Raw genomic sequence first — 15,800 nt, forward strand, 5'->3', positions numbered from 1 at the left:
TTTGCAGTCATTCTCCTTCTCACCAGTTAATGGAGCAAAAAAGTTGTTGATTTGTTAACACTAAGCTCATAGTCTCAAATGCTAAGTGTTTTGACTACAAAGTTAAACACAGACACACACAGTCCATGTCTTCCCAAAATTAACCATCTTTCAGTTAGCTCAGTTCAGTCGCTCAGTCGTGTCCGACTCTTTGTGACCCCCATGGGCTGAAGCACGCCAGGCCTCCCTGTCCGTCACCAACTCCTGGAGTTTACTCAAACTCATGTCCATTGAGTTGGTGATGCCATCCAGCCATCTCATCCTCTGTCATCCCCTTCTCCTCCTGCCCTCAGTCTTTCCCACGATCAGGGTCTTTTCCAATGAGTCAGTTCTTCGCATCAGGTCACTAAAGTACTGGAGTTTCAGCTTCAACATCAGTCCTTCCAATGAATATTCAGGACTGATTTCCTTTAGGATGGACTGGTTTGATCTCCTTGCAGTCCAAGGGACTCTCAAGAGTGTTCTCTAACAGCACAGTTCAAAAGTATCAATTCTTTGGCACTCAGCATTCTTTATAATCCAACTCTCGCACCCATACATGACTACTGGAAAAACGATAGCTTTGACTAGAGGGACCTTTGTTGGCAAAGTAATGTCTCTGCTTTTTAATATGCATCTTTAGGCTAGTGCTAATACAAAGATGGGACAAAGTTGGAAGATCTTCTTCCAATATTAGTACACCTGCATTTTGTCACCAGATAGTTAATTTAAAGCCCTGAAACTCTGGACCCTAGTGTCTCTGAAATATCACCAAGGTTCTTGATGAAACAAAACAAAAGAGGGGCAGCCTCTTTTACAAAGCTAACATCTTTGCAATTCCTAATAGTTCCTAGATGACAATTCATTTAGTGTCTGCTCCCTGAACGATGAGCCCACAGAAGGAGTTCACTATTCTTCCATGACCCCTAAAAAATCCTAAAGCATTGTAGAAGGCCTGAGGCTTCCCATTGAGAATGAAATGGTAGAGAGATAAGGTAGATACTATGGGAAACAGGATTTATGTATAATTGTTCTCTAAGAATCATATTATATAAATGGTTAAGTATCCATGAAAAAACAACCAAAAAAAAAAAATCCTTACAAAAGACTCGTCACTTCTTTTAATGTTGATAAGTTAAAGGTATGTATGGTTCCAGAAGATGAGATAACATGAAGAATTTCAGGTCTTGTTGAGAATGCAACCACCTGTCTCCCATTAATGTTAATGAGCCTCTCACAGATCATTCTAAAATTTTACCCCATGATCTGTTTTAAAATATCAAGAGTCAGGAAATTTAGAGTGAAGGCTAAAATTTCATCTTGGCACTTCCTCTCTGATGTATATATTCCTATGGAAAATGTACAATACAGTGCAGCCCCAATATACCTTTGTATTTGAAAATTCTTGAGAAAAACATTGCCTACCATCTTGGGAAGCAGCAGAGGGCACTGGAAAGTATATTGAATTATGAATCAAGAGACTTGGATTCTGCCGCTATCAGCGTGACCCAGGAAAGTAACTTTGTCAACTCAGGTATCCATTTTCTCACTTCTATAAAATTAAATTGTTGGAGTAGGTTTTATCTAGGTTGTAGGTGATACTGTCTTGTCAATTTTCTCAAATAATTGCATCTGTATCACACTGAAACAAAATTGCTGTGTACAGATAGTTTATAGTCTTTAGGGACTTCACTAGACTACAGAGAAGTGGAGGAAAAAGGATAGTAGAATATTAGCAGCTAATTAAGTGGTTGCCTTTGACAATAATAAGCAGAATTCCTTCTGAAGTCTAAAGTCGAGTATTGTGTCAATATTCTGAGTGGTGAAAGACTTACCTATTGGGGCAAAATCTCATCTAAGATGGATATATATTGAAAAAAAAAAGTATCATAAAGCTTTCACAGTGAGTTGACTTATGAATTGTGGATAAATTTATTTAATTTAGATCTTGGTGATATTCATAACCTGATTACTTCCTAGAATTGTAAATGGATAAAATGTTTACTATTGCAATAGTTACTAGAGGAAAAAAACAGATACATAATCTGATGAGCACTTAGATTTACATTGTGGTCTATTAAACTGTACTCATCACCAGTACAAATAATTATTAGAGTCATCATAGAATATAAAATAGTAGTATAATTCTTAGATAAGCAGGGAGATTTTCTAATTCAAATTCTTACTCCAGTATGATATTTTATGAGGTATTTGAATATTATATTGCCTGGGTTTAGAAATATTAAAATGTAAATGACTCAAAATCATGAGTCATCTGTAATCTTGATTTCATCAAGACTATCTCTTTTCCAACCACTGATGAGAGAATTAAGCCCTATTGACCTAAAAGGGCACCATTGTGTGTAATGAATTTGCATATCCCTATGCCACCGCCACATGCATCTAGAACATTTTACTGATGTGCGCAAGAGATGAGTGGTGGGGAGAAACTGAGAAAATAGCTTCCCAAATCATTTTCCACATTCTGCAGGTCAAATGAAAAACCTTGGTTGAGAAAGGCCCCAGGTACCCGAGTTACATGAAAGCCCTATTCTGCTTTCCTTTGTCCCCTATAAAGACATTCAGATTTAGTTGTAAAGGCAACTGAAAATGGCAGATCAAAATGATGAAGAAGATGAGATCTGGCAAGTCTAATTGAACACAAGAGGATCCCAGCTCAAACATAAGCCTGAGGGTTAGACTAGATGCTTTTTCACACTCCTTTTATCTGGGTCCCTTTGCTTTTATGACTCTCCAGACCTCTTCAATGCCTTCTTTTCCAGTGTCTTTTACTTGGTACTTTCATCAAAAGCCTGAATTTCCTAGTCAGCTTTAGCCTTAGATAGGTGACCCTAGAAATCAAATTATACCTGTATATTGAGAACCTTCATACCATGCCTTTGCACAGGTCATACCAGACTACACAGAAAATCTTCTAAATGATCTCTTAGGCACTTCAGCTTTACCAACCAACAGGATCTTTGCAGATGTAAACTCTGTGACAGCCCAGAAATGATCCTTCTTTTAGTTTAATCACAGCCAAGAAAACTAAAAAATAGGAAGACTAAATAGAAGGATCTCATCCTCTGTGGGCAAGCATGCCAAAAGAACAAATGTAAGGGGAAGGCCTCTCCATAACCCAGTGATTCTATATATTTGTATTTTCCCCTCTCTCATAAATGTTAAGAAAGTTATCCCTCTTTTCCAGTGTCAATGTGCTGGTGTTGCCTCTGTGGGTGAAAGCATTCTTTTCTCCTAGAAAGTACATGACAGGCTGATTTTCTGAGAAATGAAAAATGACTGCTGTGCTCACATCAGATGGATACCACATGAAGTAGAGTGCGGTCCCTTTGTTTCCTTATTAGCATCACCAGCTCCTCTATTTGTAGAGCTGTAATAAAAACAGCTTCTTTACTGTGCGTCCTGTTGGTTTATACCAACCATGTCAGGTCCATAAACCATGGTATATTAAAGTGTAATAGACTGTGTAAAGAATACTAGGAAGATATTCCAACCTCTATCCCTTTCCTTCATTTCGCAATTTACTACCTCCCAGATGGGCATCTATAAATATGGCTTAATTACATTTGGCGTAAAACTCCCACTTTCTTTGAAGAGTGCCCTCCTCCTGTTGCCACTTTTAGTGCATGAATGCAACCCTCTTGAAGATAAAACTTTGGATATTTCAGTTATCTAGATGATGAATGTTCTTAGTCTATTTTTGGAAGTGTCATTTTCATTATAAACCCTGTACATTTTTTGTAATTACTATATTCAAAAAATTCAGTCCAATATAAATGAAACTCAAGAGTTAATGCTTTTTGTGCCTGTGATGTATCAGTCTAAATAATGGATCAGTCTAAAACAGGATTTAACAGGATGAAAAATAGTCCTCTCTTACCCTTTGATTCTATTGCACTCTTTCTCTTGCTGCAAAAAGAAAATGGAAAATTTGAAATTGCCGTGCCAGGGAATGGGATGTGGTCCCGCAGTGGAGAGACAGTGAGCAGGGAGTGTATTCTGTTCGCATGGGTTCCTTGCTGTCAGATAAGTGGAGTACCTACTAGGTAGTTGAGAGAAACACTATGAAATAGCTTAGGTCACTGCCCTCAAGAACCACCGAGTCTGAGAGAGTAAGCTGACTGCCAGCCAAGGACCCCAGTACCGTGACCCGCATATGTGAGCAGAGTGCTGTTAGAACTCCACACAAAGAGCGTTCACCACTCCATGGAGGAGAGGCCCACTTGGAGGGCTCCACAGTCAAGGCCATTTTAAAGCTTGGCTTTTGAAGAGAGAAAAAAAACGCTTAGAGTGGGCGTGTTTGGGAGGGAGAAAGGCAGGAGGAGGAGGCATTCAAATCAAAGGAAACAGTCTTCCCAGCACTACTAGTTGAAGAGTCGATCTTTTCTCCATTGTATGTTCCTGCCTTCTTTGTCATAGATTAACTGACCATAAGTGCATGAGTTTATTTCTGGGCTCTCAATCCAGTTCCATTGATCTTTGTAGACTCAGAGATCAGTATGTGCCAGTATCATACTCAGTCAGTCAGTCAGTTCAGTCGCTTAGTCGTGTCTGACTCTTTGCGACCCCATGAATCGCAGCACGCCAGGCCTCCCTGTCCATCACCAACTCCTGAGTTTACTCAAACTCATGTCCATCGAGTCGGTGATGCCATCCAGCCATCTCATCCTCTGTCGTCCCCTTCTCCCCCTGCCCTCAATCCCTCCCAGCATCAGGGTCTTTTCCAGTGAGTCAACTCTTCACATCAGGTGGCCAAAGTATTGGAGTTTCAGCTTCAGCATCAGTCCTTCCAATGAACACCCAGGACTGATCTCCTTTAGGATGGACTGGTTGGATCTCCTTGCAGTCCAAGGGACTCTCAAGAGTCTTCTCCAACACCACAGTTCAAAAGCATCAATTTTTCGGCACTCAGCTTTCTTCACAGTCCAACTCTCACATCCATACATGACCACTGGAAAAACCATAGCCTTGACTACACACACCTTTGTTGGCAAAGTAATGTCTCTGCTTTTTAATATGCTGCCTAGGTTGGTCATAACTTTCCTTCCAAGGAGTAAGCGTCTTTTAATTTCATGGCTGCAATCACCATCTGCAGTGATTTTGGAGCCCCAAAAAATAAAGTCTGACACTGTTTCCACTGTCTCCCCATCTGTTTCCCATGAGGTGATGGGACCAGATGCCATGATCTTAGTTTTCTGAATGTTGAGCTTTAAGCCAACTTTTTCACTCTCCTCTTTCACTTTCATCAAGAGGCTTTTTAGTTCTTCTTCACTCTCTGCCATAAGGGTGGTGTCATCTGCATATCTGAGGTTATTGATATTTCTCCCGGCAATCTTGATTCCAGCTTGTGCTTCTTCCAGCCCAGCGTTTCTCATGATGTACTCTACATATAAGTTAAATAAGTAGGGTGACAATATACAGCCTTGACGTGCTCCTTTTCCTATCTGGAACCAGTCTGTTGTTCCATGTCCAGTTCTAACTGTTGCTTCCTGACCTGCATACAGGTTTCTTAAGAGGCAGGTCAGGTGGTCTGGTATTCCCATCTCTTGAAGAATTTTCCACAATTTATTGTGATCCACACAGTCGAAGGCTTTGGCGTAGTCAATAAAGCAGAAATAGATGTTTTTCTGGAACTCTCTTGCTTTTTTGATGATCGAGTGGATGTTGGCAATTTGATCTCTGGTTCCTCTGCCTTTTCTAAAACCAGCTTGAACATCTGGAAGTTCTTGGTTCACATATTGCTGAAGCCTGACTTGGAGAATTTTGAGCATTACTTTACTAGCATGTGAGATGAGTCCAATTGTGCAGTAGTTTGAGCATTCTTTGGGATTGCCTTTCTTAGGGATTGGAATGAAAACAGACCTTTTCCAGTCCTGTGGCCACTGCTGAGTTTTACAAATTTGCTGGCATATTGAGTGCAGCACTTTCACAGCATCATCTTTCAGGATTTGAAATAGCTCAACTGGAATTCCATCACATCCACTAGCTTTGTTCATACTGATGCTTTCTAAGGCCCACTTGACTTCACATTCCAGGATGTCTGGCTCTAGGTGAGTGATCACACCATTGTGATTATGATTATCTGGGTCATGAAGATCTTTTTTGTTTTGATTCCAGTAGCTTTGTAGTATTGTCTGAAGTCAGAAAGCATGATTCCTTCAGCTCTATTCTTCCTTCTCAAGATTACTTCGGCTATTTGGGGCCTTTTTTCTTTCCATACAAATTTTAAAATTATTTGTTCTAGTGCTGTGTACAATACCCTTCATATTTTGATAGGGATTGCATTAAATCTGTAGATTACCTTGAATAGTATGGTCATTTTAACAATATTCTTTCAGTCTAAGAACATGGTATATCCTTCCCCATCTATTTCTGTCATCTTCAATTTCTTTTCATCATATCTTATAGTTTTCAGAGTATCTTTTACACCTTTGGGTAGGTTTATTCCTAGATATTTTATTATTTTTGATGTGATTGTAAATGAGAATTGTTTCCTTAAATTCTCTTTATATGTTTCCTAATATATTCTCTTTCTAATAATATATAAAAGAATGAAATTAGAACATTTTCTCTCACCATATTAAAAAATAATCTTAAAATGGATTAAACACCTAAATGTAAGACCAGAGACAGTAAAACTCCTAGGTAGAACTTTTTTTTTTTTTCTAGGTAGAATTTTTTAAAATGTAAATCACAGCAATGTTTTTTGATCTGTCTCCCAAAGCGAAGGAAATAAAAGCAAAATTTAAAAATAGGACCTCATTAAACTTTACAGCTTTTGCACAGCAAAAGAGACCATCAACAACAAAAAAAGGCAGCATCAGCTTTGTGAGTAAAGTGGGAAAACAGGTTTGAGCAGAGGATACCTGTATGTGGGTTTGATCTCTGGGTCAGGAGGATCCCCTGGAGTAGGACATGGCACCCCACTTCCCATTCCAGTATTCTCGCCTGGAAAATTGCATGGGCAGAGGAGCCTGGTGGGCTGCAAAGAGTTGGACATGACTAAGCACCTAAGCACACCTGATCTGATGTGAAAATGACATCAAAGAAAATTAACATCTACTGAGAATGGCTGTTAACATTCTCAAACAAGAAAAGAACATTTGGCTTGCAACTGTGTACTGTTCATCCCAATGTCAAAGAGCTGGAGTGGTGACTACTAGCATTTGCTTCTAGCCAATCGGTAGAATTTGATTCTAACCAATCATCCATGGGTACCTGGCATGTGTTAGTCACTGTGTTCATCTCTCACAAGGTCAGTGTGTCCAATACCTTGCAAGATCTTATCATTCTAATCTTATGAGCAAGGTTCAGTGCAGTCAGGTGACTTCCCCAAGGTCTCTCCATTAACAAGTGGCAGAGCAGAAATTCAAGCCAAGTCCACCTAACGCAAAGCCCAAGCACTCTCCACTCTACCACACCTGTGTTTAACTTGGTCAAAGCAAGCATCCAGCTGGAAGCTTGGATCCCCGGCAGCCTCTGCGTGGCATTGAGTCATTGAAGATCTGACTGCAATGATTCTGATTCAACCAAGAACTGTGCCCTTTCCATGTAACCCTCATAACTGTGTGGGAGGCAGGTGTTATCATTGTTTCTAGAGGAGGAATCTGGAATACAGGATACGTGTATCTTGTCCATGACATTAAGTGGTGGAGCTGGGCTTGAAACTTGGCCTTTTAAGTAGCTTGAGTTCTGATTTGCATTCCTTGGGCCCGCAACCAGTGAATAGTAAGGACCATTTCTGCTTCAGTTGGTCGACCACAGTACTTACAAATTTCAGAATCATTATCGTGGGGCGACTTTATGAAAACTAATGAAACAATGGCCATTCAGTGAACCAGGAAGCAAAATGCCAAGGCATTAAATATTTACACAAAAACAAACGACCTTTATTCAGTAAAGGCTGCACTAAATAAAATCCACAGAATTATCTCTTAAATAAAAAAACTTCCAGAGAAGCTGTGTTGCTTTCTGTCTGGGACATAGAGTTACATAAGAAATAAATATCACTCTTTAAGGGAGAAAATTAAAAAATAAGAAAAGCAACACAGTTCTACCAGTGATAGATAAATTATAGGATGCTGTAGGCAGGTCACCAAGCAAAAACTCCTACACTCTCTCCTGGACCCTCCATTAAATCACCATCATCACAATGTATACCTGGTCTTGATAAGGAACTTTGGAAGACAGAATTGATGTTAAGCAAAATGTCTCATTTTCAGTACTCTGGTTTGTTTTTCTTATTGATTTTATTAAGTTGTGAAACTGTTATCATTCTAAGCAGTTGTTTTAATCCCTTGATTTGAAAAATAATTTGTTGAGACAATGAGACAACTTTTTGCAACAGCGAAGAGAAGAGAAAAAAGGAAGCTCAGGAATGCCTGTTATTTCTCCACCTCCCCTGGTGCTGTGTCAGTATCTGACAGCGTCTCCAAACTTACTCTTCTGGAAGGCTACTCACCTCCCTCTTAGCTACATGCACACAGGCATGCTCAGTCATGTCTAAGTCTTTGCGACTCCATGAACTGTAGCCCAAAAGCTCCTTTGTCCGTGGGATTTTCCAAGCTAGAATACCGGAGTGGGTTGCCGTTTCCTACAGGGGATCTTCCTGACCCAGGGATCAAACCTGCATCTCCTGAATTGGCAGGTGGATTCTTTACCACTGAGCCACCAGGGAAACCCCCTCTCCCATAGCTATTACCAAGTTAAGCTGGAAAAGAAGCATACTTATGTTCTATCCATGGAATTGTACAATAGAAAACTAAGGAAAGCCCACACCTGGATTCAGGACCACTGCTTATCTTCCTTGTAGGACAAGGACAGTTTCTGTCTAAGATGTGCCATCTTCAATTTAAACTTTGTCTCCCTTTTTGTGTGGGGTACCTCTGTGGCATGCTGTGGCTGCCTAGGCACCCCTAATTGAGTAACCCAGGTAGAGTGTCCTACTATAGGGAACAATCCATGCTCTGTAAGTTTTCTCTTTTCTTTTCTTTTTTTTTTTTGCTAACTCTCATAAAAAATAACTTACACTGATTGTTACTCTCTCAGGTTTAATTTTCTGTCTTCCCCAGAATGAAGGTTCTATAGGATATTTGTCTGATTTCTTCACTGAGGGGTGCCATGCACCTAAAACAGAGTCTGGCAAATGGAATGAAAGAAGAGACTCACCTATGTCATGATGTCTGAAGTTACCAGAGCTTACAGAGCCAGATACAGCCAACAGGGATGTGCTCTTTGTCCTACAGACTGTCAGAAAAAATGTTTTTAAATTTGGGAACATACGTCTAAAAATCCTAGCTTCTCTGGAAAAGGTGGAGGAGGATGGAATAGCAGTGGCGGGTGCCTTGAAGGGGCCTGGCCTTCCCATTTCGCTCCCACTCTCTGCTCTGACTTTCTTGTACTGAGACTGTCAGTTCTAGTGTTAAGAAGCTAGAGATAGAATTTGGAATAGTATGATTCTTACACCTGGCCTACAATTACCTTATTTTTTGGTGATGTTGGAAGTTGAGTTTGTGACTCCTGTCTTTAAACATTTTCCTTCTAGGCAATGCCATTTTTGTTTTACTCAGAACATTGAGGACTTAAAATGTATAATGACATGGTTGGAAATTTCACACATCATGGCAGGAGAAATACTTTAGGCTGGTGGGGCTTCAGGGTCACACCAGGGAAATTACTGCCTTTTCTGTCTGAACAGAAACCCTTGACTTAAGAAAACTTGAGATCTCTAGGTTCTTCTACTTTTCTTGAAAGCTCTCATCCCCCAGACCCTCAGAAGTTCTGCAGTATGCATTGCCACTTAGCAATACCCCCTTTTACATTTGGATACTGGTTTTTTTTTTTCCCCCAAATAAGTATATTCATAGAGCTCTTGCATGATCTTCATCTCATGCTTAATTCAGTTTGGAAAGGGTATTTCTCATGACTCAGTTTGTATGCAGCAACAGGGTTGACCACAGTCTGCTTAGCACAGAGTGGAAGTAGCCAGTTAGAAACACCTAGTGAGAGAGAACAGCACCCGTAAGCTCCAGGAAGATCACTCAGGCCTCAAAGGAATGTTCCCCCTTATTTGATCATGTACGTAATTAATAATCACTGGATAGGAACAAACCACTAGTCGATTTCATATTTGGGGGAACTTGGTAGCCTAGGAGAGATGCAAGCCACCTCTCTGTGTCAGATTGGCCAAGAACTCAACTAATTCACAGAGATTCCTGCCTGAAGAACTCGGGAAATCATAGCACAAAAAATGGCAATGACTGTGACTTTACCTGAAATGATGTAGCTATCTAAATCATTTTAATATAAAAAATTTTCTTGACATTTGCTAAACTTAGAGATTCTAGTATACAGTTTTAGCCTGACATTCTTCTTTAGCCTGTGTTCATATTCTGAATATAAAGTCTCATGTTCAAGAAACTTAGCATCTGTCTATTTAAGCAACTATTGTCAAGTATATACATTTTTAGCTAAAGTAATTTATTTAACATGTAGACACTTTTCCATGTTTAAGACCAGATGAAGGGGCTGCTCTCCTGAAGCTTACATTCAATGTTGTGTAATAAATGAGTAAATGGATAGTCTGTCGGGTAGATAGAGGCTCTAAGGAAAAGAGGCGGGGCATGCGTGGCAGAGGATGATCTTTAATGTGGCAGGATCAGAGGAGTGATGTTTGAGCTGAGACCTAATGCAGTGAGGGAGCCAGTCACACAGGGGCTGTGGGCAGCGTCCTCCAGGGAAGAGGAAAGGCACATGCAATGATGCCCAGTACACACACTCAATATGCTCCTTCAGCCATCCCGCCAGCGAGGCTGGAAAGGAACAGGCACGAGACGGAGGAGATGACATCACAGGGGAGCCAGGGTGCAGACTGGCAGGGCCTCTGGCCCATTGTAAAGACTTCAGAGGCTTTGTCAGGAGTGATGACAAGCTGTTTTGATCAGGGAAATAAATTAATAAATTTACATTGATTGAGTGAATAATGATGAGATGCTAATAATACCTGCCCTGTTATTTATCAAGCATATCTTAGGTGCTAAGGGCTTTACATGTATTATTTCATTTAATCTTTATCGCATCTATGTGATGATAGTCTCTGTGGCTATGCTTATAGTACAGATGAGGTCAAAACTACACAGTTCATCATGAGTGACTTGTCTAGTCACACAGGTAGTAAATGGCAGAGCTAGGCTTATTAAATAGCCTAGCTATTTAATATCCTTTGAAATATCCTAGCTATTAAAATCTTTTAATATCCTTTCAAATATCCTAGCTTTTAAAATCCTTTAATACCTTTCATGAGGTATCACAACATAGCTAGATATGATTGATTTTCTTTTCTTATTCATTTTAACATCATAAGCATTAAGTGAAATCTTTTTCAAATTGAAGTATAGTTGATTTACAATGTTGTGTTAGTTTCTGCTCTACATCATAGTGATTCAGGTATACATACATATACATTCTTTTCTTTTATTCTTTTCCATATGTTATCACAGGATATTGAATATAGTTCCCAAGGCTACATAGTAGAATCTTGTTATTTATGCATTCTATTGTATATATACTAGTTTGCATCTGCTAACCCCAAACAAGATTGCCAGGAGAAATAATCAATAACCTTAGATAACAAATGACACCACCCTTATGGCAGAAAGTGAAGAAGAACTAAAGAACCTCTTGATGAAAGTGAAAGAGGAGAGTGAAAAAGTTGGCTTAAAGCTCAACATTCAGAAAACTAAGATCATGGCATCTGGTCCCATCACTTCATGGCAAATAGATGGGGAAACAATGGAACCAGTGACAGACTTTATTCTTGGGGGCTCTGAAATCACTGCAGATGGTGATTGCAGCCAGGAAATTAAAAGACCCTTGCTCCTTGGGAAAAAAGCTATGACCAACCTAGACAGCAAATTAAAAAGCAGAGACGTTACTTTGCCAACAAAGGTCCATCTAGCCAAAGCTGTGGTTTTTCCAGTAGTCATGTATGGATGTGAGCACTGGACTATAAAGAAAGCTGAGCACCAAAGGATTGGTGCTTTTAAACTATGGTGTTGGAGAAGACTCTTAAAGAGTCCCTTGGACTGCCAGGAGATCAAACCAGTCCATCCTAAAGGAAATCAGTCCTGAATATTCATTGGAAGGACTAATGCTGAAGCCGAAACTTTAATCCTTTGGCCTCCTGATACGAAGAACTGATTCATTGGAAAAGACCCTGATGCTGGGAAAGATTGAAGGCAGTAGGAAAAGGGGACGACAGAGGATGAGATGGTTGGATGGCATCACCGACTCAATGGACATGAGTTTGAGCAAGCTCTGGGAATTGGTGATGGACAGGGAAGCCTGGCGTGCTGCAGTTCATGGGGTCACAAAGAGTCAGACACGACTGAGCAACTGAACTGAACCCCAAACTCACCCTCCACCCTCTTCATCCCCAGCTCTCCCTTGGCAGCCACATGTCTGTTGTCTATGCCTGTGAAGCTGTTTCTGTTTCACAGATGAGTTCATTTGTGTCATATTTTAGATTCCACATATAAGTGATACCATATGTTTGTCTTCCTCTGAGTTACTTCACTTAGTATGATAATCTCTAGATCCATCCATGTTGCTGAAAATGGCACTATTTCATTCCTTTTTATGGCTGAGTAGTATTCCATTGTATATATGTACCACATTTTTATGCATTCATCTGTGAATGGACATTTAAGTTGTTTCCATGCCCTGGCTACTGTGAATAGTGCTGCTATCAACATAGAGATACATGTATCTTTTTGAATTATAGTTTTGTGTGGATGCATGCCCATGAGTGGGATTGCTGGATCACATGGCAACTCTGTTTTTAGTTTTTTGAGGAACCTCTGTACAGTTTTCCATAGTGGCTGCACCAACTTATATTTCCACCAACATTGTAGAAGGGTTCCCTTTTCTCCACACCCTTCTAGCACTTGTTCTGTTTAAACTTTTTAATGATGGCCATTCTGACCAATGTCAGGCAGTTTTGATCTTTGATCTCATTGCAGTTTTGATCTTTTCACATGCCTGTTGGCCATCTATATGTCTTCTTTGGAGAAATGTCTGTTTAGGTCTTCTTTTTAATTAGGTTACTTGTTTTGTGTTGCTGAATTGTATGAACTGTTTATATATTTTGGAAATAAAGCCCTTGTTGGTCACATCTTCTGCAAACATTCTCTCCAATTTCATAGGTTGTTTTTTCATTTTCTTTCTGGTTTCCTTTGCTATGCAAAAGCTTGCCAGTTAGATTAGGTCCTATTTGTTTCTTTTTGCTTTTATTTTTATTGCTTTGGGAGGCTGACCTAAGAAAACACTGGTACAATATATGGCAGAGAATGTTTTGCCTGTTTTCTCTTGTAGGAATTTTATGGTGTCATGTCTTATATTTAAGTCTGTAAGCCACTTTGAGTTTATTTTTGTGCATGGTGTGAAGGTGTGTTCTAACCTCATTGGTTTATATGCAGCTGTCCAGTTTTCCCAACACCACTTGCTAAAGAGATTTCCTCTCCATTGTATACTCTTGCCCCCTTTTCACAGACTAATTGACCATAGGTATATGGGTTTATTTCAGCCTCTCTATTCTGTTCCATGGATAAGTCTGCTTTTGTGCCAGTACCATGCTGTTTCGATTACCATAGCTTTGTAGTGTTGACTGAAGTCTGGGAGCGTTATGCTTCCTGCTTTGTTCTTTTTTCCTCAAGATTACTTTGGCAATTCTGGGTCTTTTAAAGTTCCATATAAATTTTAAGATTGTTGATTCTAGCTCTGTGAGAAATGTCATGGGTAATTTGATAGGGACCATGTTAAATGTGTAGATTGCTTTGGGTAGTATGGCCATTTAACAATATTAATTCTTCCAATCCAAGAGTATGGCATATCTAAATGAAAGACATCTTAAGGCTCATAGAGAGTGTCTTGATGATTTCTCTAGACATATTTAAAGTGTAAGAGTTGTATTATCATATATGACAGTATTATGTTCTGATTAAAGAGAAAATATATAAAAGAACCACTCCAGAATGAAACCTCCCAGTTTCCCTGTGGTCCTTCAGAACATTGGCTCTTTTATATATAAATATAATAGGTTTTTGTTGGTTATCCATTTAATTTTTTTTATTTTTTTTTTAACACCAAGAGCATTTTTGTATTGGGGTATAGCCAATTAACAAGGTGATAGTTTCAGGTGAAAAGTGAAGGGACTCATACTTGTATGTATACATATATCCATTCTCCCACAAACCCCCCTCCATCCAGGCTGGCACATAACACTGAGCGGAGTTCCGTATGCTATACAATAGTTTTTTGTTGGTTGTCCATTTTAAATATAGGAGTATGTATATGACCTTCCCAAAAGTTCCTAATCTGTAAATTCAGAATTCTGTCTCAGTATCATTTATTTCTTTAGTAATCATAAGTATTTTTTCCAATGCATTTAAAACATTACTCTAAGAAAAGAGACCGTAGTCGTCCTTAGACCATGGGTATAGAGGCAGCATATGCAATGATTCCAGTGAAATCCTTTGAATTTGAACAGAACTGCTACAAATGGTACTGAATTTATGTTGTTGTTTTGAGGGAGTGGGGTTGCTGAGCACATGCCAAAGGGTCACAAAGAGGCCAGCTATAGCTTGGGTGACCACATGATCCAATCTGGACAAGATCATCCCACTTTAAGCCTTTGTTCAGCATAATTAACAATATCACCCCTTTCAAAAGTATTCCAGAAAGAAAAATGAACTATATTTATGGTCACCATTAGCTATAGCTGTTAACAAGAAAGCAGTGATAGTGGACACAGAGAATTGAGTACAATCACCAGGACGTGTGGCAGGGCTGCCAACCCCTGAATTTGGACTTATTTTGATAATAAATGGATATAATCAAAGTCAGATTACACAAAGGAGATGATGGAAGAAAATGCTGTTCTGATTCATAATTCATTCTCTTTCACAGCCAAAAAGGAACATAAAATGGAAGAAAGTCACTTGGAGAATGCACAGAAAAGGTAAGCAGCTCTGACTGGCCTCAAGTCTCCCTTTGACCATCCATTCTTTTTTTTATTATTATTAAGAACGTTCACACTGCTATGCAGCTGTCAACGTCAGCCTTCTCCAGAACTTTTTCTTCTTCTCCAAGGGCAGACTCTACTCGTTAAACCACAATGCCCCCATTCTCTCCTTCCTTCAGCCTGGCAGTCACCATCCTACTTCCTGTCCCTGTGACTTTGACTAGGTACCTCATGTAAGCGGAATCCTACGGAACTTTTCCTTTTGTGACTGGCTGATTTCACTTAGCATAACGAATGACTAGCCATTCTTTTGACTGCCTCCCCACCCCCACCCCGCCCGCGAAGACCGTGCATCCAGGAGCAGTTTTAGTCTGAGGAGAGCTGGAGTGAAAGACTCCAGGAATAGCCCTTGGGAATAGTTTTCCTCAGGAAGCAGGGAATCATCCGGGAGTGACCCACCTGCCTCACTGATACTGTTTCCATCTGTTTTACTCTCTCCCGTTACTGTGCTCCTAAAGACTCCATGGATGCTGGGGAAAACAGGACCCTTCTTAGTAGCACAACTAAATTAAACCAACTATTACAGGTACCTAAGAGACATACATTTCTCCTCAGGTTCTGGAGGATGTGGTAAATAGGGGGCAGCTGGAGAATAGGGACTCGTCTCTCTGTGTGCCCAGAAAACTCCCCCAGAAGTTGGGAAAGAGACCTCGGAGGTCTTCTATTCAACCTCTCATCTACC

The 15,800-nt window shown here is 39.9% G+C and overlaps 1 protein-coding gene across 7 annotated transcripts in view; it reads left to right on the forward strand.

The window, feature by feature from the left end:
- FMN1 (formin 1) overlaps positions 1 to 15,800 on the forward strand; it is a 475,676-nt gene that overhangs the window by 418,114 nt on the left and 41,762 nt on the right. For all 7 annotated transcript variants that reach the window (XM_020913638.2, XM_070468949.1, XM_020913647.2 and 4 more), the window contains one exon: positions 15,004 to 15,055. In XM_020913638.2, coding sequence (XP_020769297.2) covers positions 15,004 to 15,055 — 52 coding nt within the window. The remainder of the gene's footprint in view (positions 1 to 15,003; positions 15,056 to 15,800) is intronic.

The sequence above is a fragment of the Odocoileus virginianus genome, chromosome 6 (genome assembly GCF_023699985.2).
Source record: "Odocoileus virginianus isolate 20LAN1187 ecotype Illinois chromosome 6, Ovbor_1.2, whole genome shotgun sequence".
NCBI lineage: Eukaryota > Metazoa > Chordata > Mammalia > Artiodactyla > Cervidae > Odocoileus > Odocoileus virginianus.